This window comes from Bubalus bubalis, chromosome 10, assembly GCF_019923935.1.
Source record: "Bubalus bubalis isolate 160015118507 breed Murrah chromosome 10, NDDB_SH_1, whole genome shotgun sequence".
Lineage (NCBI taxonomy): Eukaryota > Metazoa > Chordata > Mammalia > Artiodactyla > Bovidae > Bubalus > Bubalus bubalis.
The window spans coordinates 38,647,773-38,672,249 of NC_059166.1; the positions used below are offsets into that span (position 1 = coordinate 38,647,773).

At 38.6% G+C, this 24,477-nt stretch overlaps 2 protein-coding genes across 3 annotated transcripts in view; both read left to right on the top strand.

Moving 5' to 3' along the window:
- The window catches only part of LOC123327827 (protein LEG1 homolog), an 81,580-nt gene extending 63,565 nt beyond the window's left edge, over positions 1-18,015 (top strand). The window contains exon 6 of the mRNA XM_045161985.1: positions 17,870-18,015. Coding sequence (XP_045017920.1) covers positions 17,870-18,015 — 146 coding nt within the window. The remainder of the gene's footprint in view (positions 1-17,869) is intronic.
- RIPPLY2 (ripply transcriptional repressor 2) lies at positions 17,904-22,322 on the top strand. 2 transcript variants are annotated; one of them, XM_044924249.2, is made up of 3 exons: positions 17,904-18,424; positions 18,752-18,816; positions 19,194-22,178. In XM_044924249.2, exons 1-3 carry the CDS (start codon positions 18,059-18,061, stop codon positions 19,336-19,338), a joined length of 576 nt encoding a protein of 191 aa, XP_044780184.1. In that variant the 5' UTR covers positions 17,904-18,058; the 3' UTR covers positions 19,339-22,178. The 2 variants fall into 2 exon arrangements, with proteins under 2 accessions (XP_044780184.1, XP_006048039.1); XM_006047977.3 differs by having other exon boundaries at positions 17,918-18,424; positions 22,045-22,322.
- The last annotated feature ends 2,155 nt before the right edge of the window (positions 22,323-24,477 follow it).

Sequence of the window (24,477 nt, forward strand, 5' to 3'; positions counted from 1 at the left end):
CACCTACTAATGTGCTTTTTGTCTCTATGGATTTACTTATTCTAAGTACTTCATATAAACTGATTCATTTAATAAGCAGCTTTTTAGATCTAGCTTCTTTTCCTGGGTGTATTATTTTTAAGATTTCATCCGTGTTGCAGCATGCATCAGCACTTTGTTCCTTTTCGTGGGTGAATAACATTCCACTGTTTGGATGTACCACTTTTGTTTATCCATTCATCAAGTGATGGACTTTTGGGTTGTTTCTATGTTTTGCCTATTAGAAATAGTGGTGCTCTGAATATTCATGTTCACATTTTTGTTTGCACTTTTTTTCAGTTCTTTTGAGTATATATTCTAGTGTGGAATTACGGGGTCATATAGTCATTCTGTGCTTAACTTATTGAGAAACTTCCAGACTATTTTTCACAGTTTCCATTTTTCATTACCACCGGCCATATACAAGGGTTCTAGTTTCTCCACATCATCACCAACATTTACTGTTTTTCATTTTTTTTAATTCTAGCTTTCCTAGGACGTGTGAAGTGATGTCTTGCTGTAGCTTTTGGTTTGCATCTCTTTTATAGTTAATGACATGGAGCATCTTTTCATGTGTTTTTTGGCCATTTGTATGTCTTTATGACAGCATTTTAAACACCTGTTTCAGTTGACTTACCCTAAACCTGAGGGGTATTTTACAGATAGGTAAACTGAAGCTTTGTAAGTGATTTCAATAAATTGTCCAAAGTCAGAGCAAAATTAGGTTCAAATTGATTTTGATGCTCTGGATCTAGGGGAAGCAAACAAGGCAAATGATGGTCTTGGGTAATTGAAGAGTATCTGGACCTCCCAAGTTAGGAAAAACTTCCAAGGATACTGCAGTTAACGATCAAGTCACAGTGAAGCAGCTCACCTGTGAAGCAGCTCAGTTCTAGAGGAAAACCACGCACAGCGGGCCCCTGAGCCACTGGCTCATGTGTGGCTTGAGGCATTCGGTTTTCACAATGGAAGTTTTGGGAAGCCGCTGTAGGCCACTGGAAACTTTTGTTTCCATTATGTTTCTCATTATTAAAAAGAAAAAGAAGCCGCCTGCCATAATTGCACCAAGGTCTAATTTCCTTCACAAAATGCCCTTTTATTTAATTAACTAGAACACTGAGGTCAGAAGGTACAAGATGAAGAAGTTAGACTTACATAACCCAATAGGAACAGAATCCAGACTGTATTTCAAAGAGCTTGGGGTCACTCAGGATATTCAAAGGGTTTTGGAACAGGCCAGGTGAGTAAGGAAACGTGTGCTCCTTTAACCCTCAGGCTAACTCAACCACTCCAGAGAAGAGCGTCTGCGTTGACATACTGCATCGACCACGTGTGTGGATGTGCCGCAGGCTTCCAGGGGCCACTGGCAGCTGGTTAGACTTTATGTGCATCTTGTTTACCCACCCTGCCTCCTCTTCAGATTATTCTGGAATTGATAAAGTAATTTGGAAGCTAAATAATGCACATATAGCATGAGAGTCCCTACAGAGTGCCTTTGATACGGTCGTTTCTAGGAAGAAACTTCCTTTTGGACACTTGGGTTGTTTCTATGTTTTGCCTATTGGAAATAGTGGTGCTCTGAATATTTATGTTCAAATTTTTGTTTGGGCATTTTTTTTCAATTCCTTTGAGTATATATTCTGGTGTGGAATTACTGGGCCATATGGCCTTGAGTTTCTGTTACTAGTCCTAGTGTCTATTTGACTCTCTCTGCTTCTGTTTTACAATGTCATGCCGTACTTTAATACTCTCGCACAGAAAGTGAAAGATTATTCAGTATTTAGGATAAAATAGACTATAACTTAAAATTCTATATTTCAAAGAGCTTTGGCTGAATCAGTCCAAGAGTTAAAACAGCACACATTCCTTATTCACCTGGCCTATTCTAAAGTCCTTTGAATATCTTGAGTGATCAGAAGCCCTTTGAAATACAGTCTGGATTCTGTTCCTATTGGGTTATGTAAGTCCAACTTCTTCATCTAGTACCTTCTGACCTCAGTGTTCTAGTTAATCAAAGAAAGGTGCATATGATCAATAAATACCAAAAATACATGAAATTAAGCCAAATGAAGGAGAATTTTAAGTTACAGCCTGTTTTATCCCAAACACTGAATAATCTTTAACTTTCTGTGAGAGGGTATTAAAGTGTGGCATGACATTGTAAAACAGAATTAGAGAGAGTCAAATAGACACTAGGACTAGTTAGAGAAACTCAAGTTTGAACATTGGTGCCTTTAAAGTATCAACAAATGACATGAATGGGACAAAGCTTGCTTCCTATGCTATGTGGAACATGGTCTTTTCTCGGGTACTTGTGTGAGTAACACTTGCCAGTCACACACCACTTGGGCCATGTGGAGTGTTTTCATTAACACATAGAGACTAATCTCCAGCCAAACCAGTGCTTTCTGTTTTCTTTAAAGGAAGTGCAAAGTATAGATGTTTACCAAATCTGGACTAGACTGCTTAGTCTCCTAAGAGTTTGGTTGTGGTTTCTGTGTTTTCTTAAATGTGTTTCAATATGGAAGAGAGCAATTTTGGACAGAAAAGAGTGAGATTCACTTGAATACTTTTTCTCCTATGATCTGGACCTTCCAAGGAAAGATGAGGAAATTGGCAGGAATATTCTTATCAAGGATGGTGACTATATAAATGTCACCTGTATAAAGTATATAGATCATGTTTTTAAGAAATACCTTTAAAGGTTAGTCATTAAAATGAATTTTTTCCCCATGAATCTTCTATGCTTGTATTAAAAAAACAAAGTGTGTGTGTTCGTCTCTCAGTCATCCCCAACTCTTTGCAACCCCATAGACTGTAGCCTGCCAGGCTCCTCTGTGCATGGAATTCTCCAGGGAAGATCACAGGAGTGGGTTGTCATGTCTAGGGATTGAACTCGACTCTCCTGCATTACAGGCAGATACTTTACCCTGAGCCACTTGGAAAGCTCCCACCCCTCAAAAAAGAAAACCTCTCAGCGAAGGTTTACCTAAAGATGAGGCATTAGTGAGGCAACTGGGGAGGGAGCATTTGCTGGTGCTGGGCTGATATCTGGAGCATTTGTTTCCTGGAGAGTGTGATGAGATAAAGTGGGCTCTTTAATCCTCTGCATCCAAAATATAGATGCCTTAAATCCTGTTGCAGTGCAGAGCTTAATCAGAATTGGAGTTTGACTGTGAAACCACAGATCCTTTGTAACAAGGTCTTTATGCGTTTGGCTGTACAGAGTAGGTACAACCCAGCCAAACTGATTTGAGTTCCCTGAATGTTGTAAAAATACTTAAGGATCTTTCAAAGCAGTTATATGTTTATCTGAACTATACAATTCCAAATTCATAAAACCAATATATTTGACATTAAAAACTTGTGGAGGATAATTGCTTTACAAAATTTGTTAATCAGTGATGCCCAATACAAAAAAATTTATGCTTTCGAATTGTGGTGCTGGAGAAGACTCTTGAGAGTCCCTTGGACAGCAAGGCGATTAAAACAGTCTATCTTAAAAGAAATCAACCCTAAATATTCACTGGAAGGACTGATGCTGAAGCTGAAGGTCCACTATTTTGGCCACTTGATGCAAAGAGTCGACTCATTGGAAAAGACCCTGATGCTGGCAAAGATTGCGGACAGGAGGAGAAGAGGGTAACAGAGGATGAGATTATTGGATGGCATCACCAACTCAATGAATCTGAGCAAACCCTAGGAGACAGTGAAGGACAGGGAAGCCTGGCGTGCTACAATCTGTGTGTGCATGCTTAGTCACTTCACTCGTGTCTGACTCTTTGCAACCCTATGGATTGTAGCCTGCCAGGCTCCTCTGTCCATGGGATTTTTCCAGGCAAGAATACTGGAGTGGCTTGCCATACCCTCTGCCAGGGAGTCTTCCTGACTCAGGGATCAAACCTGCATCTCCTGCATCGTAGGAGGCTTTTTTACTTCTGAGCCACTGGGAAAGCCCGTGCTACAGTCCATGGGGTCACAAAGAGTTGGACATGACTTGGCAACTAAACAACTGCAAAATAACTGGTCATTACTCTTGAAAAAAATGCCAAGGTCATGAAAGACAAAAAGACTAAGGGACTGTTACAGATTAAAGGGGACTAAGGAGGCATGCAAACTAAAATCAGTGTATATTCCTGGACTGGATCCTTCATAGGGGAAAAGAAAAACAGAAATAAAGGGCATTATTAGGGTAATTGGTTGTATTTGAATATTTACTGGGGATCAGATAATAGTCATTGTATCAAGGTAGAATATCCTGGTTTTGTTAATTGCTCTGATTATTAAAGAAATTGTTCTTGATTAGAAGATATGCACACTAAAGTGTTTAGGAGTAAAGAGGTGTAATGACTGCAACTTATTCTCATATAATTGAGAAAAATGAGTGTGTGCGTATATATATATATATATATATATATATACACACATACATAGAGAGAGAGAGAGAAAGACACAAAGGGCAAAATGTTTAACAATTGGTGAACTTGGGTAAATGGCATATAGAGGCCCTTGCAACCTTTCTATAAGTTTGATTATACATATTAAAAATTATAAAAGATATACTCTAGCTAAAAGATTCCCTTCAAGATATAATCATTTCAGGTATCATTCAATGATTAAGGGTAATCCCAGTAGACCAATTTATCCTGTCTCACTTGTCCAAACTTAGAGAAATTTGCTTTCTAATCATACCTAGTGCTATGATCGAAGGCATGATAGCTCCAGACTCCCAGAGCCCGCTGAATCTATAAGTATGAAGTAGTGTGCATGCGTACTAAGTCACTTCAGTCATATCTGACTCTGTGCAACCCCATGGGCTGTAGCCCACCAGGCTCCTCTTGTCCACAGGATTCTCCAGGCAAGAACATTGGAGTGGGTTGTCATGCCCTTCCTGAGCGGATCTTTCCAACTCAGAGATCAAACCCTCATCTCTTACATCTCATGCATTGACAAGTGGATTCTTTACCACCAGCATCACCTGGGAAGCCCCAAGTATGAAGTAGGGAATCAACTAATTTATGGATTATTCTGATAAAATTTCTTGCAGGTAGTTTTACATAATAACTGCTACAGAACAGTGTGGCAGAAGCTGCTTGTTGCCATCTCAATATTCATTATTCCTTGGTAAAAATATCCCTGATTTTTAGGAAAGGAAAGGGCTGCTCCCAATAAAGACTTTATTTCCCAATTCTCCTTACAGCTAGGTGTGGCTATTTGGCTAAATTCTGACCAAAGGAAATAAAAATGAAAGTTATATGGCAACTTCCAAAAACACCTTCTTAATATAATCAATCATAAGTCCTTTTACCCTTCTTCTTTGTCTCTTCTCCCATAATACCTAGAGTGTACATGTGAGGCCTGGATCTCTAGCAGCTATCTTGGGCAACAAAGGCAAAGTCCATACCCTTGGGGTGGTAGAACAGAGAGAAGGAAACTCTGTGGGTCCCTGATTAAAAGTAGCTGTTATTCCAACCTTAGAATGTCTACTCATTAAACTATTTTTACTTTACAGGAGAAAAAGAAACTTTAATTTTGTTTGTCATTGCTAATTTGAGATTCTATTATGTATCATTAAAAAAATGGTAATTTTTAAAAAATATAAGGGGCTAAAGTCTGACTTAGACTCATAGTTTCTATAAAGTTTTCAGGTGATAATTCACTCCATGAAGGTGGATCCCATTGATATACCTTCTTAGAGTCTAGCAGAGTCTTCACATAGTTTTAGTAGATGAATATTTTTAGAATGAATGAAAACTATTTTAATAAAAACAACTCCAAAATGCTGCCTACATAATTAGAAATTCATCCCAATTTGGCATTGCTTTTTGATCATTATGATTTGCTTCAAAGATCATATTAAATACATTTCTTTCCCTATAAACCTTTGGTCAAAAGCAAAATAACCCTTATCTAGACTTCTAGCTTGTTAAGATTATAGGAAGAATTTTATGATTATAGTGTTTGCTTCTATGGCATTCTTTATTAACAGATCAAAAGGTAAAATGAATCAGGCAGCACAGACTGTGTCATATCAGGAACAAACAACTCCAAAATCTCACTAGTTTAAAACCGCAAAGTTTGCTTCTGGTGGGTGGGAGTTCCTCCATATTTTCCTTATTCAGACTGCCGCAATCTCCTCCATCCAGACAAGGAGGAAAGGTACATGACAACTGCCCATTGGTTCTTAAGGCTTCCATTCAGAAATGAGACATATCACTTCCACCATGTATCACAAAGCCACACCTGACTTCAAGTGACAGGCAGGAAGAGCACCCTGCCACGTACCTAAGATGAGCATCCCAGAATTCCTGGAGAAACCTAGTGACTACCAGATAAAGCATTTCACAGCTGATTCTGAGCTCATGGCTTCTCCTCTTAGTCTCCTGAATTTTTTTTCAATAACTTTTAAAGATAAGGCAAATTTGGTTGGTTAACAGATGAGTCATTTATCATGATTATAGAGAGTGAAATTTTCCTTAAGGCAGAGAACTGGCTCTAATTCTTCTAATTTTTGCAAGTATTTGCTTGTGACTACCTGATGATGGAAAATGAAACAATATGGACACTTAAAGTTTTGGTGTCATCTGACCATGTTAGATAAGTGGATTATGAAGTATGCAGGACTTCTGTGGAATCTCTAGAATGCATGTAAGTGTTAAAAAAAAAAATGCTTTCTTTTCCAAACATACTTATATGAGACCAGATTTCCTTCATGTACTTCGACCAGGATGACATACTGCAACAGATTGAATGAGGAGCAGACAAGAGAATCCAATCATTTTCTATAAAGTTAAATATTAAAGTGATTTGCAAAAGAAATTAGTTTAGAAAAAAGTTATTTTTATAAAATACATATTTTATATTACTATCCAACAGGATATTGTTATTCTAAAGGAATAAATATACATAGCTTGAAATGTTCTCACTTTTAATTTTTAATATGGTAACTATTGACAGATATAACCCACATTAAGTAAAGGTCATTGGGGCCTTAACTTTTTATTTTGAAATCAGTTCAGTTCAGTCACTCAGTCATGTCTGACTCTTTGCGAAACCATGGACTGCAGCACGCCAGGCTTTCCTGTCTATCACCCACTCCCAGAGCTTATTCAAACTCATGTCCATCACGTCGGTGATGCCATCCAACCATCTCATCCTCTGTCTTCCCCTTCTTCTCCTCCCTTCGATCTTTCCCAGCATCAGGGTCTTTCCCAATGAGTTGGTTCTTCGCATCAGGTGGCCAAAGTATTGGAGTTTCAGCTTCAACATCAGTCCCTCCAATGAATATTCAGGAATGATTTCCTTTAGGATTGACTGATTGGATCTCCTTGCAGTCCAAGGGACTCTCAAGAGTCTTCTCCAACACCATAGTTCAAATAATTATTCTCAATAAATTTTAGGAGTTTAAAGGGGTCCTGAGACTAAAAGTATTAAGAACCACCTTAGATAATATCTTGTGTGGTAAATTTCAATTTAGTCTTTCAAAAGAGAGAACTACTAAAAAACATTTTCTCTACCACAAAGATTTTAAGAATCAGTGAGATAATGAAAGCAATTTGAATATACCTATATGAGGAGCAAGCTTCCCCAGTGTCTCATTAGTGAAGCATCCACCTGCAATGCAAGAGCCACAGGAGATGTGGGTTCAATTCCTGGGCCATGAAGATCCCCTGGAGAAGGAAATGGCAACAGTATTCTTGCCTGGGAAAATTCCAGGGACAGAGGAGCCTGGTGGGCTACAGTCCTTGGGGTCACAAAGAGTCGGATACGACTCAGTACACACACCTACAAGGAGCATTGCCTGGTGAATACTCATTCCATTGCTGAGAAGAGTATTTTGACCTTATCTATGTGAAATACTAAGTCAATTATATATCTAGATTATAAAAGAATATATTCAGTTAACCTACTAAACACTACCTGAGAATAGAACTAGTCACTGAATGAAGATACACTCTGCTGCAAATAACTAAAACTCATCTAAAAGAGGCTAAAATTGAAATAAGAAAATTACTATTTTCATATAAGGAATCCAGATGTTGAGTATTTCCACTGAAGATTATTTGATAACCTCAACTGCATTAAAATGTTCCCAGGATCCTTATATCCTTCTAACCTGTTAGTTTCTGGATCCTGGCTCATATCCATTCTTACCAGCCCCAAATACTGACATCAAAAGTAAATATAAGATCAAGAGATAGAACATAGAGGAGTGGTATATTTTTTCCCATGTGTTTCTTTTAGACAGCAAGAAAGATTTTTCCTGAAATCACTCTGCCACCGTTAACACTGACTTGTTTTCAAACATCATGTGTCAGAAGTGGATCACCAATCCCTGGCCAGTGGAGAAGCTCAAATCAGTCCTGGGATAGTGGAATTGGAGGTTACCATGATTGACTGAAACCAATCACGATTCCCTCTTTGTGGCTGAAGAAGGACATAGCTTCTCCAAAAACATCTGACTCCTTGATATTGGCACAAAATGGGGTTCTTTCAGTAAAAATGAGAGTGGGAATGGGGAATAGCTATGGACTAGGGAACCAGTAGGTTCCTGCATAATCATGACAACTGAAATGTCTCATTGTGGTTCCCAAGACTGTTATGGAATAATATTGGATTTGCCAAAAAGTCCATTTGGATTTTCTGTACCACCCCACAAATGAACTTTTTGACCAACACAAAAGATAAAAATCAGAGACATTTTAGGACTTCCTGGGTGGCCCAGTGGTTAAGAATCTGCACTTCCACTTCAGGGGGCAAGGGTTTGATTCTTAGTTGGGGAACTAACATCCTAGATGACACATGGCTCAGCCAAAAAAAAAAAAAAAATTACAGAGATGTTTTATAAATATCATATTTGTCTGTTTTCCTTCTTTTAGTCAGTTGTCATAGAGTGCCTAATGAATGCTTAGGTGCATTAAAGATACACAAAGTCTTGTTTAACTTTTTACTGATATCTCATTCTTAGCTTGTAATATATAATTCATTCAATAATAACAAAAAATTAATTCTACTCAATCTGCTACTACTACATTTTTGTTTCCTTAAGTTATTCTGCACATGTCACTGCTGATACATTATAGCATCATACCTTTTACACTTAATGCTTTCAGTTAAAATTTGACTCCCCATTAAACTGGAAACATTTATATATTTGAAGAATATAAATTTCATTCTATAATCCAAGTAATTCTCTAAGTAATTAATAAAAGTCAGAAACAAATACAGAAAAATACTATTCAGTATGTTCTTCCTTTTCTAGAACAACCCACACAACGGCTGTCTGGTCTCTCACTAACAGTATGAACCCCAAGAGCAGCTACATATTTTCTGCTCTGATCCTGTATGGTCTGGTTACAGCAGGAATGATTTATAGATCATTCAGGAAATAACACTCTACCATTTTTCCTTCAAGGCTCAGCTTATATGTCATCTCTTCAGAGGCTTTTCCTGATCACCCTGTTTAAAAGAGGCTTCCTCAGATTACTTTATATTAAATTACTCTTCTAATTCCATCTATAGCAGTCTTGCAAATCTGTAATTTCTTGTGCATGCATTTGTTTATTTTCTGTTTCCCAAACTAGAATATAAGCCCTATAAGAGCTGGAAAACATGTTGGCCTTATTTTACACTGTACTAAAAGTTTAATACAGTGTCTGACACATAGTGGCTCATCCACAGATATTTAATTGAGAAAGTTTTCTTGGGAAATAAAACTATTTTATGTTATATTCTGAAAGCAAAATAAACTTGAATCTTGGTGCTTATCATCTTTTGGTCATTGACATGTAATAATAAAGGACCTTGTAACTATATAATTAATGGATATTTCACATAAGGTGTCAGATGTGGTAAAACACTGTAAACACAGATAAATCTTTTTATGCCAAACGGATACTTTTTTTACATATTGTGTTTTCATTTCAGATAATTTATTAAGTATGAGAAATTAACCTAATAATTTAATCTGGGGTTAACACAGTTTAGAAATGTCAAGAAATGAGTCTGGCCAGAACTTAACAATACTTATGCATCTTCAATATACTTTGAATGGGAACTATCTCTCGTGAACTCTCATGGTGATTATAATAATATACATCCAACTGTAATTATAAAACAAAGCATGGAATATTTTAGGCCATTAAACATTTTTTAAAGTTTTTTTTTATGTGGATAATTTTAAAAGTCTTAATTAAATCTGTTAAAATATTGCTTCTGTTTTAGGTTTTGGTTTTTTGGCAAGTGGGATCTTAGCTCCCCAACCAAGGATCAACCCTACAGCCCCTGCATGGAAGCTGAAGTCTTAACCATTGGATGGCCAGGGAGGTCCCTAGGCCATTAAATATTATACTTTATTGTTATTAACGAAGTAAGCAAGTTACTGAAAGGGTGACTTGAAGTCTGTCTGTTTTCAATGGAGATATTCCCATGTACGGGTGTGATTAGCACAGAGTTGCTAAATCTCTCTCTGAGCCATCTGTGAGCACCTTCTTGGTTAAAAACAACACGGACTCACTCTGCTCAGTTTTTAGTTTTTTGCCACAACTGTTATCTTTATCTTAAACCTGGGAAGTTTCTCAAATGCCTCAAGTTTGGAAATGCCACCTTTCACAAAGAATCTGATCTTCAGATTGAAAAAAAGACCTCTATTAAGTCAACTACCTCAAACAAAATTTTATTGACATAAAATGTTGATCATAGAAGAGCCAATTCAACTGTAAAGGAAAAAAGAGAATTTTAGCTTACTATTGAGTTTAGAATACTTTCATGTGTTTGACTTTCTAATAATGCAAAATAAAATTCCTAGCTACTTGAGCACACTGGCTTGGTCTTTGGATCTATCTCAAGTTAGGGTGATTCATTATAAAAGCTCCTTTTATAATGGCCTCAGTGTGAGGTCTTAGTTCTGGCAAATCAGCAGTAGTAGAGACCTTGCTGACAAAGACCTCGCAGACAGCCTGTCATTGCACTTGATGCTTTGGAGGCCTATGTCCTTACTACATACCCAGCACAATCTCTTCTAAATAACTTGATCTGATTGCCATGGATGATCCATTCAGGTGGAACCTCAGGGAGACCACTGCAATAAAAATACCTAGAACTCTCCAGAGACCATATAAATAAAATGTCTGCTTTAAAATAAACTCTAAAGTGATTACAGCCATCCTAACAATCACTTTTTCTACCAAAGATGCATGTTTTTAAAAACCAGCCTATCAGAAACATCTAAATAGGCTTGAGGACTTCCCTGGTGGTCCAGTGATCAGGGTTCTGTGCTTCTACTGCAGGGGCACAGGTTTGATTCCTGGTCAGGGAAGTTCCACCTGCTGTGTGATGCAGCCAAAAAAAAAAAATAGATTAAGAAAAAGGCTTGATTTTGACTGCACTGTTTGGTTCCTCAAGTCCAGGCTGAGTATGATTAGGAAGCCATTCTTTAATGCACTTCCATCATAAAGTATACTGCTTCATATCCATAATGTATATTGCTTCATATCCATCCCAACAGTAAGGGATAAATCTTTTCTGTGTTACTAAGATTACAAATACATAATTTAGCTTTAGAAAATATATACTGCTAGTAACAATTTTGGGGCTTCTCCAGTGGCTCAGTGATAAAGAATCCACCTGCAATGCAGGAGATGTGGGTTTGATCTCTGGGTCGGGAAGATCCCCTGGAGAAGGAAATGGCAACCCACTCCAGTATTCTTACCTGTGAAATCCCATGGACAGAAGAGCCTGGCAGACTACAGTCCATGGGATCACAAAAGAGTCAGATATGACTAACTGACTTAACAACAACAACGTTAACAGTTTTTTATTGTACATAATTCAGAGTGGGGATGAAACAATTTTATACAAAGAATAACCTTTTAGATCTTGAAAGCTATTGATACCATCATATTTCATCAACCATAAATAAAGTAAGAGAATTGAAAAAATTAACATCTCTTCAAAAAGATCTCTCATACATATTATATTCAGGTTTTTTAAATTAATTTATTTTTTACTGAAGGATAATTACTTTACAGAATTTCTCTGTTTTCTGTCAAACCTCAACGTGAATCTGACATAGGTATACATATATCCTCTCCCTTTTGAAATCCCCTCTCCTCTCCCTCCTGTTCAGGGTTTCATACTGCCTTTTTCACAGGTTTTATGTGTGAAAACATAATTACATCATTGAAATAAAATACCAAAAATGTTAAAAAGTTTGATTCTGTTGGCATTCACACACAAATGAATCCTTTTCTCAGAAAGGAGCATTTTGTATGTACAATCTTTTACAAAAAAGTCTACCTAAGCAGAGAGATATTATAATTTTTAAAAGTAATATTCATAAGATCATGGGTAAGAGGGGATGTATAAACACTGCTATATTTAAAATGGATAATCAGCAAGGACTATAACAGAGGGAACTCTGCTCAATGTTATATGGCAGCCTGGATGGGTGGGGAATTCAGGTGTGAATGGATACATGTATACGTATGGCTGAGTTCCTTTGCTGTCCGCCTGAAACTATCACACTGTTAATAATCTACACTCCAATATAAAATAAGAAGTTAAAAAATAAATTAAAAAAAAGAGAGGATATATAAGAACTGAGACTGGCCCTGCTTTTGAACAAGCAAACAGGTCTCACTCAGGAGGCACGTGGAGGCAGCAGCAGCTGTGAGTCCCTATCTTCCCTGCATTCCTGCACATGGCAGCTTCTCACCTCAGTCTCTAAGTGGAGAGTAAGTCATGCCCAAGTTGAGGTCATCCTGTCCATCAAAAAGAGCAGGGAAACATCAGGTCACATTCAAAATGGGAAATTAGCTCAAGGTCTAATTTTTATTTTTGTTGGTTATTATTTTCTGGATAAGACAGAAGCTCTTGTCCATTTTTCCTAATGTGGTCTTGATTTTTTCCATACTTCTTACTCAGTGACTCTCACCTAGTATCCTTTCTCCAGGACATGCCCGCTTTCTTTCTTCCTGCAGTCATTCATAAATCCAAAGATTTTTTCTAAAAAGCATATTGAGTCCACATGTACCATGTATAAGGTGAATTTATAATATCTATTTAAGGTAAAATATAAAAGCTGGTAGCTTAGATGTCTGTTAGAATATAAGCTCCTTGAAGGCAGGGAATTTTGTCTGTTTTGTCCACTGACATCTCCTGAGTCGCTAGAAGTGTCTGGCATACAGAGGGTGTTCAATAAATATTTGTTGAAGGAATTAAGGTTTTTATATTTTTCATTCTAACTTTAATTCTCACTGATGTGTTATGGAAAGCATATTGATATGTTATATAAAGCACATATTTTAGAATGGATAATTTCCTAGAAACATACAACCAAGATTGAATCATGAAAAAATAGAAAATCTGAGCAGAACCACTATTAAAAAAGAAGATGAATCAGTAGTCAAAAAACCTCTCAAAGAGCAACTATAAAAATGAAGGAAATCCCATAATTTGCAACAGCATGAATGCACCTTGAGGAAGTTTTTCTAAGTGAAATAAGTCAGATAGAGCAAGATAGTTCAGTTCAGTTCAGTTCAGTCGCTCAGTCGTGTCCGACTCTTTGCGACCCCATGAATTGCAGCACGCCAGGCCTCCCTGTCCATCACCAGCTCCCGGAGTTCACTCAAACTCCTGTCCATCGAGTCGGTGATGCCATCCAGCCATCTCATCCTCTGTCATCCCCTCTTCCTCCTGCCCCCAATCCCTCCCAGCATCAGAGTCTTTTCCAATGAGTCAACTCTTCGCATGAGGTGGCCAAAGTACTGGAGTTTCAGCTTTAGCATCATTCCTTCCAAAGAAATCCCAGGGCTGATCTCCTTCAGAATGGACTGGTTGGATCTCCTTGCAGTCCAAGGGACTCTCAAGAGTCTTCTCCAACACCACAGTTCAAAAGCATCAATTCTTTTGGTATGGGGAGGGAGGAGGGAGGAGGGTTCAGGATGGGGAACACATGTATACCTGTGGCGGATTCATTTTGATATTTGGCAAAACTAATACAATTATGTAAAGTTTAAAAATAAAAAAAAAGTAAAACAAACAAACAAACAAACAACAAAAGCATCAATTCTACCCCACTCAGCTTTCTTCACAGTCCAACTTTCACATCATACATGACCACTGGAAAAACCATAGCCTTGACTAGATGGACCTTTGTTGGCAAAGTAATGTCTCTGCTTTTGAATATGCCATCTAGGTTGGTCATAACTTTCCTTCCAAGGAGTAAGCGTCGTTTAATTTCATGGCTGCAGTCACCATCTGCAGTGATTTTGGAGCCCCCAAAAATCAAGTCTGACAGTTTCCACTGTTTCCCCATCTATTTCCCATGAAGTGATGGGACCAGATGCCATGATCTTCGTTTTCTGAATGTTGAGCTTTAAGCCAACTTTTTCACTCTGCTCTTTCACTTTCATCAAGAGGCTTTTCAGTTCCTCTTCACTTTCTGCCATAAGTACTGTATAATCTCACTGTATAATAATGTCTGTATTAATAGGTGGCATAAATGGAATAAATGTATAAATGGAAAGTTTATGATCCTGTAGCTCTAATAATCCATATTTCTATTTCTCAGTTTACCTAAGTTTGATCAAGTATAAATCTTGCCCTATATTCTTTTTTAAATATTTATTTATCATTGGTTCTTCCTTTTTTCCTTCTAGGAATTCATTGTTATTTTCTTTGCCGTTTTAAGACAACTGAAGTCCTCTAGGATTTATTTCTCATCATCACAATATACCAACCCTTCCCCACACCATTTCTAGTTCCCTTGATTAAATTTGCTTTCTTGATTTGTTCCCAGGCCTGGATTACTGTTCTCACTGAAACATACTCTCCAATCATATGAAAATCCTCCCAAGAGCTATTGATCTCCTTGTTTCCTTCCCCCTAAAGGACCATGAGCTATCAATCAGGTCCAGTGCTTTCTCTTTGTAGATGCTTCTCCTTCCCTGCTTCCTCTCTTCATCTTACCATCATTCTCCTGTCTCTTACACACCAAAACCAAAATCCCTCCACTGATCCAGACTTTCCCTTCTTTTTATCCCCTGTAAAATGGTACAATCATCTCACAGTTTTTATTTCTTCACGTCTCAACTTACTGTAAAAAGAATTTTCCACCTCCATACACTTAATACGTTGTTTTAAAGTCACTTATAAACCCCTTGGTATCACTTAATACCTCAGATCTTTCCTTCCTTGTTGGAATTCTTTCCTCCTGTGTTTCCATTACACCTTGTTCTGGTGATGTACCTTCTGCCACCTTCACCATTCTTTTACAGCAAGTGTTTGTTATTTTTCATTTTGTTTCATTTATTTTTTGCATATCTTCTCATTTTGCTTTTCAGATCTCTGTCCTTGGTCCTGGTCTCAAACTTACAAAATTTCCATGGGAAAACTAATCAATTCCTATCATTTTAATTTCCACTTCTTTTTCTTTTTTAAAATGATTCCCACATTTATATCTTTAAACTCTCCACTGAACTCCAGATCTCTTATTTCTGGTTGTCCTCTAGATATCTTCTCAATGTATGTGTTCCTAAGCCTTCTAAAATCTATTAATTTTATTCCCTTCCCCGTGTTATGCCAAGTGGCAATTTTCCAGAGGAAATAGGCTCCAAACCTTTTATCCTTAAGTGAAGATGATGTGTCAATCTCTCATCAAATATATATATATATATATATATATATATATGACTTGAGTAAGAAATAAACCTTTAATATTTTTTGGAGTTTGTTATTATTGCTGTCTGGATCAGCTGGGCCTAACTGATTCAAAATCCAAAACCAAATTCATTGCTGTTTCCCTGAGCACTATTAACAGAATGAAGGAACATGCTCTTCTCACCTGCTCTTATTCCTCTATTCCATTTTCTTTGTGTTTTCTGAGCCATCAATATCTACCCACTCAAGCAGGCTAGGCACCTGGAAGCATATCTAGACTTCATGTTCATGTCCACCCACATTCCTGATTCAGGTAGTTCTGTAGATTCAGTTTCCAAGTATCCCTCAAATACTTTCTTTTATTTCCATCCTTAGCATACATCTTCTCATTATCTGTTGCCTGAACTATTTCAGTGAGTTTGTAAATGATTTCCTTGTCTCTAGTATCAGGCTTCCCTAAGTCCATATGGCTGTCAGAGTAACTTTTATAAAACGAACTTTGTTTATTCCACTCTCCTGTTAAAATCTCTCACCAGTGCTTACAGAATAACACTGAAATGCTTTGTCATGGTATATTAGACTCTTAATACTCCAGGCCTTTTCATTCTCCTCAACCGCATCTCTGCTCCAGCAACACCTAACCCCTTGAAGCACTGGTCCTTCCACTCTTGCATCACACACACACACACACAGTCCATTAGTCCTCAACTGATCCTTCTAGAAATCCCAATTTTGGTTTCTTTTACTTTAAGAAGGTTTTTCTAGTTTTGATGCACATCAATTCTCTCATGAGACTACTTCTTGGCTTAAAATGTGCTTTTGCTATTGGATGTGGCAATTTTTAAAAACCTTTGCTCATACAGCCTCTGTGATAGCCATAGATAGCCATGGCTGTGATCCTCTTGAGAATAGGGGGATATCTTACTGCAATAATATATGGAAAGCACAGAACTTAGCACATTACAGACACCCTCAAAGATGTTTACAAAATGGAAATGATAAGCCTTTTCCTCAGATAGTTTAGCATCTGCTAAGGGTTACATTTTTTATATAACTTAAAATTTATAGAGAGCTTACTGTGTGTCAGGCACTGTAGCAACTATTCTGTAAGTTTTATTTTATTTAGCCTAAGAGTAAATCTAGGGCATTGAAACGTGCATTAGATACCTATCCTTACTGATTTCATTATCTGAAGCAAACCCTATTTCACCTTTCTGACAGGTAGGTCATTATAGGTTCTTGGGTATTAATTGGATGGATTTCTTTCCTACACAGTAATTGAATGAATAGCAGAAACATTACAGTTTACATTTGGGGTTTTTCTCTACAACTTTCAAGAGGAAGTTCAGCTATTTTGAACAAAAATTATGACAAGTTTCATGGACCTCTATGATAAGTAAGAAGTAACTTAAATAAGAGACACAGGCACAGAGGGGTTGATTAACTGGTTCTACATCATAACTTTCAAGACTTCATTATTATTCTACACACAACCATCAACCACAAAAGAAATTTGCTAATTATCATTGAGTGGCAAAATTCCAAGAGTGACAGAATTGTATAGATGACACTCAAGACTTATTTTGGAGGACACTGATAAGATGTTGGAAGAGCTCTAGGCCCAAATCCTATTGACTCCACTCTCTGGTCCTCTAGGTCGGAACATGCCTTTTATAATTCAGTTCTTGCAAAGCTTTCATCTTCAAATAATAATAGGCAGATGTAGGAACCCAGTCGGTCTATATATTAAGAAACAAACAAGGGACTTTCCTGGTAATCCAATGGCTGCAAAGCCAGGCTCCCGATACAATGGGACCCGGTTCCATCCCTGGTCTGGAGACTAGATCCCACACGCTGAAACTACCACCTGGTGCAGCCAAACAAATAATTTTAAAATATATTTTTTAAAAAAGAAACAAGAAACTAAACAAACAAACAAACCAACCAATATTCCTTTCCTAAGGAGTCCAGAGCCAGTGGCATTTGCCGAAGGCCAAAAGCCATGGGACGATGGAGCAATGACCTGCCACTTGGCCTTTTTTGCAGAAATACACAAAACGTGTAGAATCGCTTAGGTTTAACCCCTCCTAGCCTCATCACTAGGAAATTGGATGCTCTGAGGAATGTTGTATCCCACCCCACCCCCGCAGCCAAGGGTGAAAGAGTGATTAACAATCGCTTGGCAAAACAGCTTCCCGGGCCATTTGGGAGTTGCACGCGTTCGTCCCCGGGGTTCGGGCCGCTGCGCCTTCACGCGCAGCCTTTTTGTTTACTCCGCCAGCAGGGGAGACAGGGAGCGAGCGTGTAAAGATGCTCCGGGACCCGGGGGCTATATAAAGCTTTGGTTCGGGCCAGGTGGGTGCCAGGGGCCAGCCGGTCCATGGAGATCGCGAAACGTACGGAGAGCAGAAGCGGCCAGTGCGTGCACCTCTGTCGCCCGCCGCCAGCTCCAGATCTTCCGATGCAGCACAGGGGCGCGGACTCCGGGTACAGAGCCTTGGCCCCGCCTCGCGCTTACCCCGCTCCATCCCTCCCGCCTGCCCCTTCCCGGCTCCTCCCCTCGGATCTTCCAGCCCCACACCCTCCCCGCCCTGGCTCAGCTGCGGTCAGGTCTCCTGGGTCTAGGTTCGCATCTTCTCTGCGCGTCTTGTGCTCCCCACCTCGCAGATCCGCAGTCTTCTGGAGACCGTGGGTTGACGACGGAGGAGAGAAGGAGCAGGAGGCGCCGCACCACGCCGTGGAGGCGGTGAGTGAACCGCGCGTGGCGGGCCGCGCCTCCCAGGGGCTCCGTTGATCGACCCGCGCAGGGTACGCGGGACCCCGGGGAGACGCGCGCCTGGCCTGCCCCTGGCGTATTATCGCACCAGCAGGTGGCCCTACCGGTGGCCTTGTCTGTGCTGTGCGGTGAGTGCGTCCGCCGCTCCCAGGACGCGAGGATCGAGCCGGGAGGGAGGCTTCTGAGCCCCTGGGGTCACATTCCCTGCCGACGGGAGGAACGCTTGGTCGCCCGGGTTTGCAGTTTTTTAGAAAGGGGTGAGTGATAACTGCGATCCGTTTCCTTACACCCCCTCAGATGCCAGATGGCCCCGGAATAACGGACGCCTCAGGAAAGCTTTCCCAATACAGACACCCAGTCAGGTGAGTGACAGGCCTCATGGAAGGGCTCCAGCAGCTCCAGGGAAGGGTCTCGCACAGCCCTGCTCAGCAGCTGATCCCGAAGTTTTTCTCTCTTGGAAAAATCTACCTTCAAGGTTTATCTTCCTAGTCCCAGAGGTCCTTTGCTCATGGAGTTGAAAAATGTAGTTCACGCTCTCATCCGAAAAAAAAGGTTTATCAGTGCCCACTCAGTAAGCGCTTTACAATATCTATTATGAAGAGGGAACGCTGGTAGCATTAGTAAAAGTAGAGTGATGACGTCTTGTGCCTGCGAAACAATTTCTTTTTAATGCCAAAAGGTTTGCGTGAAACTGGCTTCACACCAGGCTGAGTGGAAATATTCTTTTTTTGCAAACCAGAATCAAGAATGGTGTTCGCAATTGCGGTTTACAGCAAACCGAACAAATCAACAAATGGAACTTGAGACGGAAGAGAAAATGGAAACGTAATGAAAATCCCAAAGATTACAGGACCGTAAAAGCGATCGAAAGTTATTCGACCTAACAATTAAGAGCTAGTTTGCTGTTCCTAGCCACAGGAAATCAGTCTTCCTGCAAGATGATTAGTAGCTTTTAATCAGGTGAAAGCTTAAGTCTTCATTGCGTGCTTTAGAGAGCTGTTAAATGAAGAGCTGTACAAAGTTTGTAGAATGTGCATGTGCTTATAATAGCACGTAGTAGTCAATAAGTGTTAGTCTCTCAGTTGTGTCCGACTGTTTGCAATCCCATAGACTGTAGCCTGCCAGACTCCTCTGTCTATGGAATTCTCCAGGCAAGAACTCTGGAGTGGGTAGCCATTCCCTTTTCCAGGGGATCTTCCTGACCCAGGAATCCAACCGGGTGTCTGGGGAAGACCATAGTAGTCAATTAGTGTTGATTAATTTCCTACCCTTTGCTAGCACTAGTGAAGAACATGGGAAAAGATAATTACAGCCCTTTGGAAGTGTTATAATGGTTTACTTTGGTCAATTTTATGACTAACTCTACCAGGAAGGGGGAGGTGGGAAAGTGTCAGGGAACTGTGTATCATAGATGTGATTACCTGGCTGAGTCTAGAGGTTAACCCAGTGGAGAACCTGTGGGGTGGGGCAGAAGACATTGAGAGGAAAAAGAATAGCACAGTTCCTTCTGGGAGCATCAGGGAACTGGCATTTGAGTGTGTGGAACTGTGGTCACTCCAGCAGGGAAGCCAGAGCAGATCTTGTACACCTTGGTACAAGACTTTTGTCCTGATCCTGTGTATGGCATTGGGAACTTATGGACTTTATTCTGTAGGTGGTATTGGGGGTTACTCAAAGGATTTTAATTAAAATATTAATGTGATCAGATTTATGCTTCAGAAAAATCAGTAAGGAAATTGTATATAGCCTTAGTTAGAACATCAAAAGTGAAATTGGAAGTTATTGCAATTAAGGCATTGATGAAACTGGGTGAATTTGGGAAATGCTTAGTTGACAGAATAGATTAGGCTTAGGCTTATGATGTATTGGATATGGTAGGTAAATAGAAGTAAAAAGACAGAATGGTTCCCAGGTTGGTGGCTGATGACCAAGTGAATGTTATACTAATGAAATGGAAATTAAGGCTTAAAAGATAACTTGGGAACAAGATAGCATGTCAGATTTCCCATTTGTCATATTTCATGTGCGTGTGGGGCCTCCAAATAGATCTGTCCAGTAAAGAGCTGCATATACAGGTCAGTGGTCCAGAGTCCAGTTCTTACGTGGAAATACAGACTTGGGAGGCTTTGGTAAATAAACAGGGGATCCATGGCAGTGAGTCAGGTCATCTGGAGGAGTGAAAGAGGAAAGATGATCATTCTTGATAAGATGCTGGGGGAAGGCCAACATCTAACCTGTCTACAGAGAAAGAGAGGTGCACAAACCTGACTGGGAAGAATCAAACAGAACAGGGAAGAAGTCAGCAAAGTGTAAAGTTCCTGTAAGAAAAATGGCCAGTGAGAGATTCTGGGGAGTCAGAGTGTGATAATAATTAAGCAACATTCTTTGGGTTTGACAGTTTTACACATTAGAAAATCAATTGCATTTTTTTAGGAGCAATTTCTTTTCTGAACTAATGTAGCCATTTCTTTGAATTTCTCTTTAAGTTCTGTCTTGTGTAGTATTGTGTGTTTCTGATTCTTTTTACTCAATTATCAACTTCTTGAAGATAGGGATCATGATTTATCTGTCTTTGAATTATGAATTATGTTTGGTATAAGAGATTACTAAAATATTTATAGGATGACTGATATTGCTTATTTAGGCACCCAATTTATAAACTTAACTGTTTGGCTAGAAACATTTATCAACTACATTGCCTATGTTTTTGCTTTTTAAAATGGAACATACTGAATATAATGAAATTTTCTCTTTGTTAGAATCAATCTGATTTGGGCACATGAGGCTATTTATTGTACACTAAAATACCAGGCACTCTAGTTGGTGGTGCAACCTTATCCTTTTATTTCACCTGAATGAAAAATAATAGAAGATCAGATGGTAAGATTAATATTTGTTGTACATTTGAAATTTTAAGGTAATCACATTTACATGCAAATTATTTGCACAAAATCAGTATTATTTTCAATATCTCAATATACTGTTCCCAAATTTAGTTGGGTGGGGAAAAGGGAGAGAGATGGGATCAAGGTTGGGGTCAGAGATAGCCTTTTGAAAAAGTTGCTTTTTGTATGTTTCTAAACTTGATTTGGTTCCATCTATATCTACAAACTAAGTCTGAGTGTCAAACAAGATGCTAGGTAATTTCTGCCTTTGTGTAAGGTGCGTAATATTTTGTCATCTTTTAAAGTTTTTATCATCCCAATATTTAATGTCATGGTAGGATTCATTTTTTCTCCAAAGGAATTTGGAAATTGGAAGATAAACTGTCTTCTGTATTTTGTAAGAATAAGTATATCCATAATGCCTGAAGTAAGCTATCTAAATATTGATCTTAAGCTCATGAAGGGTTTAATGTGAATGTGATCCAACTTATAACTTGGATAAAGATTTAAAACAGTGAATCAATTATTGATACTTTATCAAATAGACTCCATGAAGGCTGTAACACCAGCATTTTAAACTCTATTTAAATGCATAAATCAGTTGATAAATATATGGAGCTCTTGAAATTTGAGCATTTCATGAGAACAAAGATTCTGAATGTGGAAAAAAAAAATAAAGCATATTATGTTGTCTGCTTCTTTCAGACTATTTTGGCCAAAATCAAAGTGTTATGATTACTTATATCAAGAAGCAGAAGCTCTTCTGAAAAATTTTCCAATTCAAGCCACAATTTCATTTTATGAAGATTCTGATAGTGAAGACGAAACTGAGGAGCTGATCTGTGAAAATTAACCTGATTAGTTTTGATGACATTCAAAGTTTGTAGGTACAAATTAGATTAGTGTACAAATGTATCATAATCCTTTTAAAAATTAATTTATTTGTATATAAGTTATTAATAAAATGAAATATTTAGTAATTACTACGGTAGTTGGGCCTTTTTTATCCCTACACTATAATACAATGTTGGAATTTAAAAATAGGTTCTGTTTACAAGTGTCTTGATTGTATTGTAAACATTTGGAGCTTACAAAAGATAATTTAGATTGCTTCCTCAAATTACAAATTTATCTTTGTTTATAATTTTGAAAACATTTATGTATGACTTTTCAAAGAATAACAATATTTAATTTTCAAGACTGAGTTTTGTAATAACTGGTATTTCCTACTGATCCCCATTAGATGTTGTAGTTACAGATGTGTATTATCTTATTAGGTAATGAGGAAAATCACCTTATGTTATCAATCACATGTTACTATTATGTATTAGCCAGCAAATGGTGAAAAAGATTGTAAACATTGTCTATAATTAAGATTGGGAATCAATGTTAGGAATATTAAATTTTAGCAATTTTAATGAATGGTGAGTCAAGTTATTCTCATTTTAATACTCTTCTGCTGCCCTTAAATTCAGTGGTAAAATAGCATGGGTATTTAGTACTTATGGCACCACACTGAGGGATCCCCAGAGTTAAAACAAAAAATCTTACTTAAGTGGAGTCTAAAAAGGGGGAAACAAAATGCCAGAATTTGATAATCATTTTTTCATTTCAGTACACAAGGGAGCTAAGAAATTTGGCAGATAGGAAACATTCTCCAATAATATCACCTTCCATTGCTCTGGTTCCCAGGTCCTATATTCTCATGTAAAGAATTTTCTCCTGGGAAGTGAAATAAGAAATTCTTAGTGATTAGCTTAAAAAAATTTTATAGAAGAATACATCCTTTTTTTAATGAAAGAGAAAACAGAAGCACTTTGCATGGTAGATAGAGGTAACATAGTAATTATGATCATGAAATTCTTTTAGCTAAAATACAGTCTTTTCAATTACAAGTAGCTGAAATACAAGTGTTTCCATTGCTTAGCTAAGAAATGCCCCCCTTACAATCATTGATTTACAGGCACTTTAAGAACAAGGCAATTGAAATAGAACAAGTTCAAACCATGTTTCAGAGTCAGGAAAAATTAGTTATGGAAAGAGGATAGAGAGAGTTACTTAGAACTATATTTCTTCTCTTGAAAACTTTCCTTTCACTGGATTCTACTTTCAAGATGTATGTGTTCCTCAATAGATATGCAAAACCCCACCAGATCACCAACATGGACCTTAAGCATTAGATACTGGTGTTTGCCTGCACAGTATTTGTGCTGCTGTTATTAATATGTTGGAATAGTATTAAGAGCCACAGTCACATTTATTGAGTGCCTACCATTAGCCAGACATCTCACTTAATCCTTACTAAGTAAAACCTAAACCCATTGTGTAAGTGGAAAATGAGGCATTGAGATATTAAAGTAACCTGCATAAGGTTGCTCATTTATTAACCCCAGGGGTGGCATCCAAACTAAACCTCAGTTCAGTTCAGTCCCTCAGTCGTGTCCGACTCTTTGCGACCCCATGAATTGCAGCACGCCAGGCCTCCCTGTCCATCACCAGCTCCTGGAGTTTACTCAGACTCATGTCCATCGAGTCAGTGATGCCATCCAGCCATCTCATCCTCTGTCGTCACCTTCTCCTCCTGCCCCCAATCCCTCCCAGCATCAGAGTCTTTTCCAATGAGTCAACTCTTCGCATGAGGTGGCCAAAGTACTGGAGTTTCAGCTTTAGCATCAGTCCTTCCAAAGAACACCCAAGGCTGATCTCCTTTAGAATGGATTGGGTGGATCTCCTTGCAGTCCAAGGGACTCTCAAGAGTCTTCTCCAACACCGCAGTTCAAAAGCATCAATTCTTCGGCGCTCAGCTTTCTTCACAGTCCAACTTTCACATCATACATGACCACTGGAAAAACCATAGCCTTGACTAGACGGACCTTTGTTGGCAAAGTAATGTCTCTGCTTTTGAATATGCTATCTAGGTTGGTCATAACTTTCCTTCCAAGGAGTAAGCGTCTTTTAATTTCATGGCTGCCATGAAACTAAACCTATCTGACTCTTAAACTTGGCTAACTATGCAACACAACATTCGGGGGTAAGCTGCATTAGTCTACATTTCGCTCTATCTTTCAAGAAAGAGAGGAAGTTAGATGAGGAAGACCTTGTCAGTGGGTGAATGGAGCAGAGCGAGACTACTAACCT

Bases quoted from the DNA above. Each gene is read 5' to 3' on its own strand.
- RIPPLY2 (XM_006047977.3), top strand. From the start codon at position 18,059: ATGGAGATCGCGAAACGTACGGAGAGCAGAAGCGGCCAGTGCGTGCAC. The intron at 18,425-18,751 runs GTGAGTGAACCG...ACACCCCCTCAG, and splicing joins CGCACCACGCCGTGGAGGCG to ATGCCAGATGGCCCCGGAAT. The intron at 18,817-22,044 runs GTGAGTGACAGG...TGCTTCTTTCAG, and splicing joins CAATACAGACACCCAGTCAG to ACTATTTTGGCCAAAATCAA.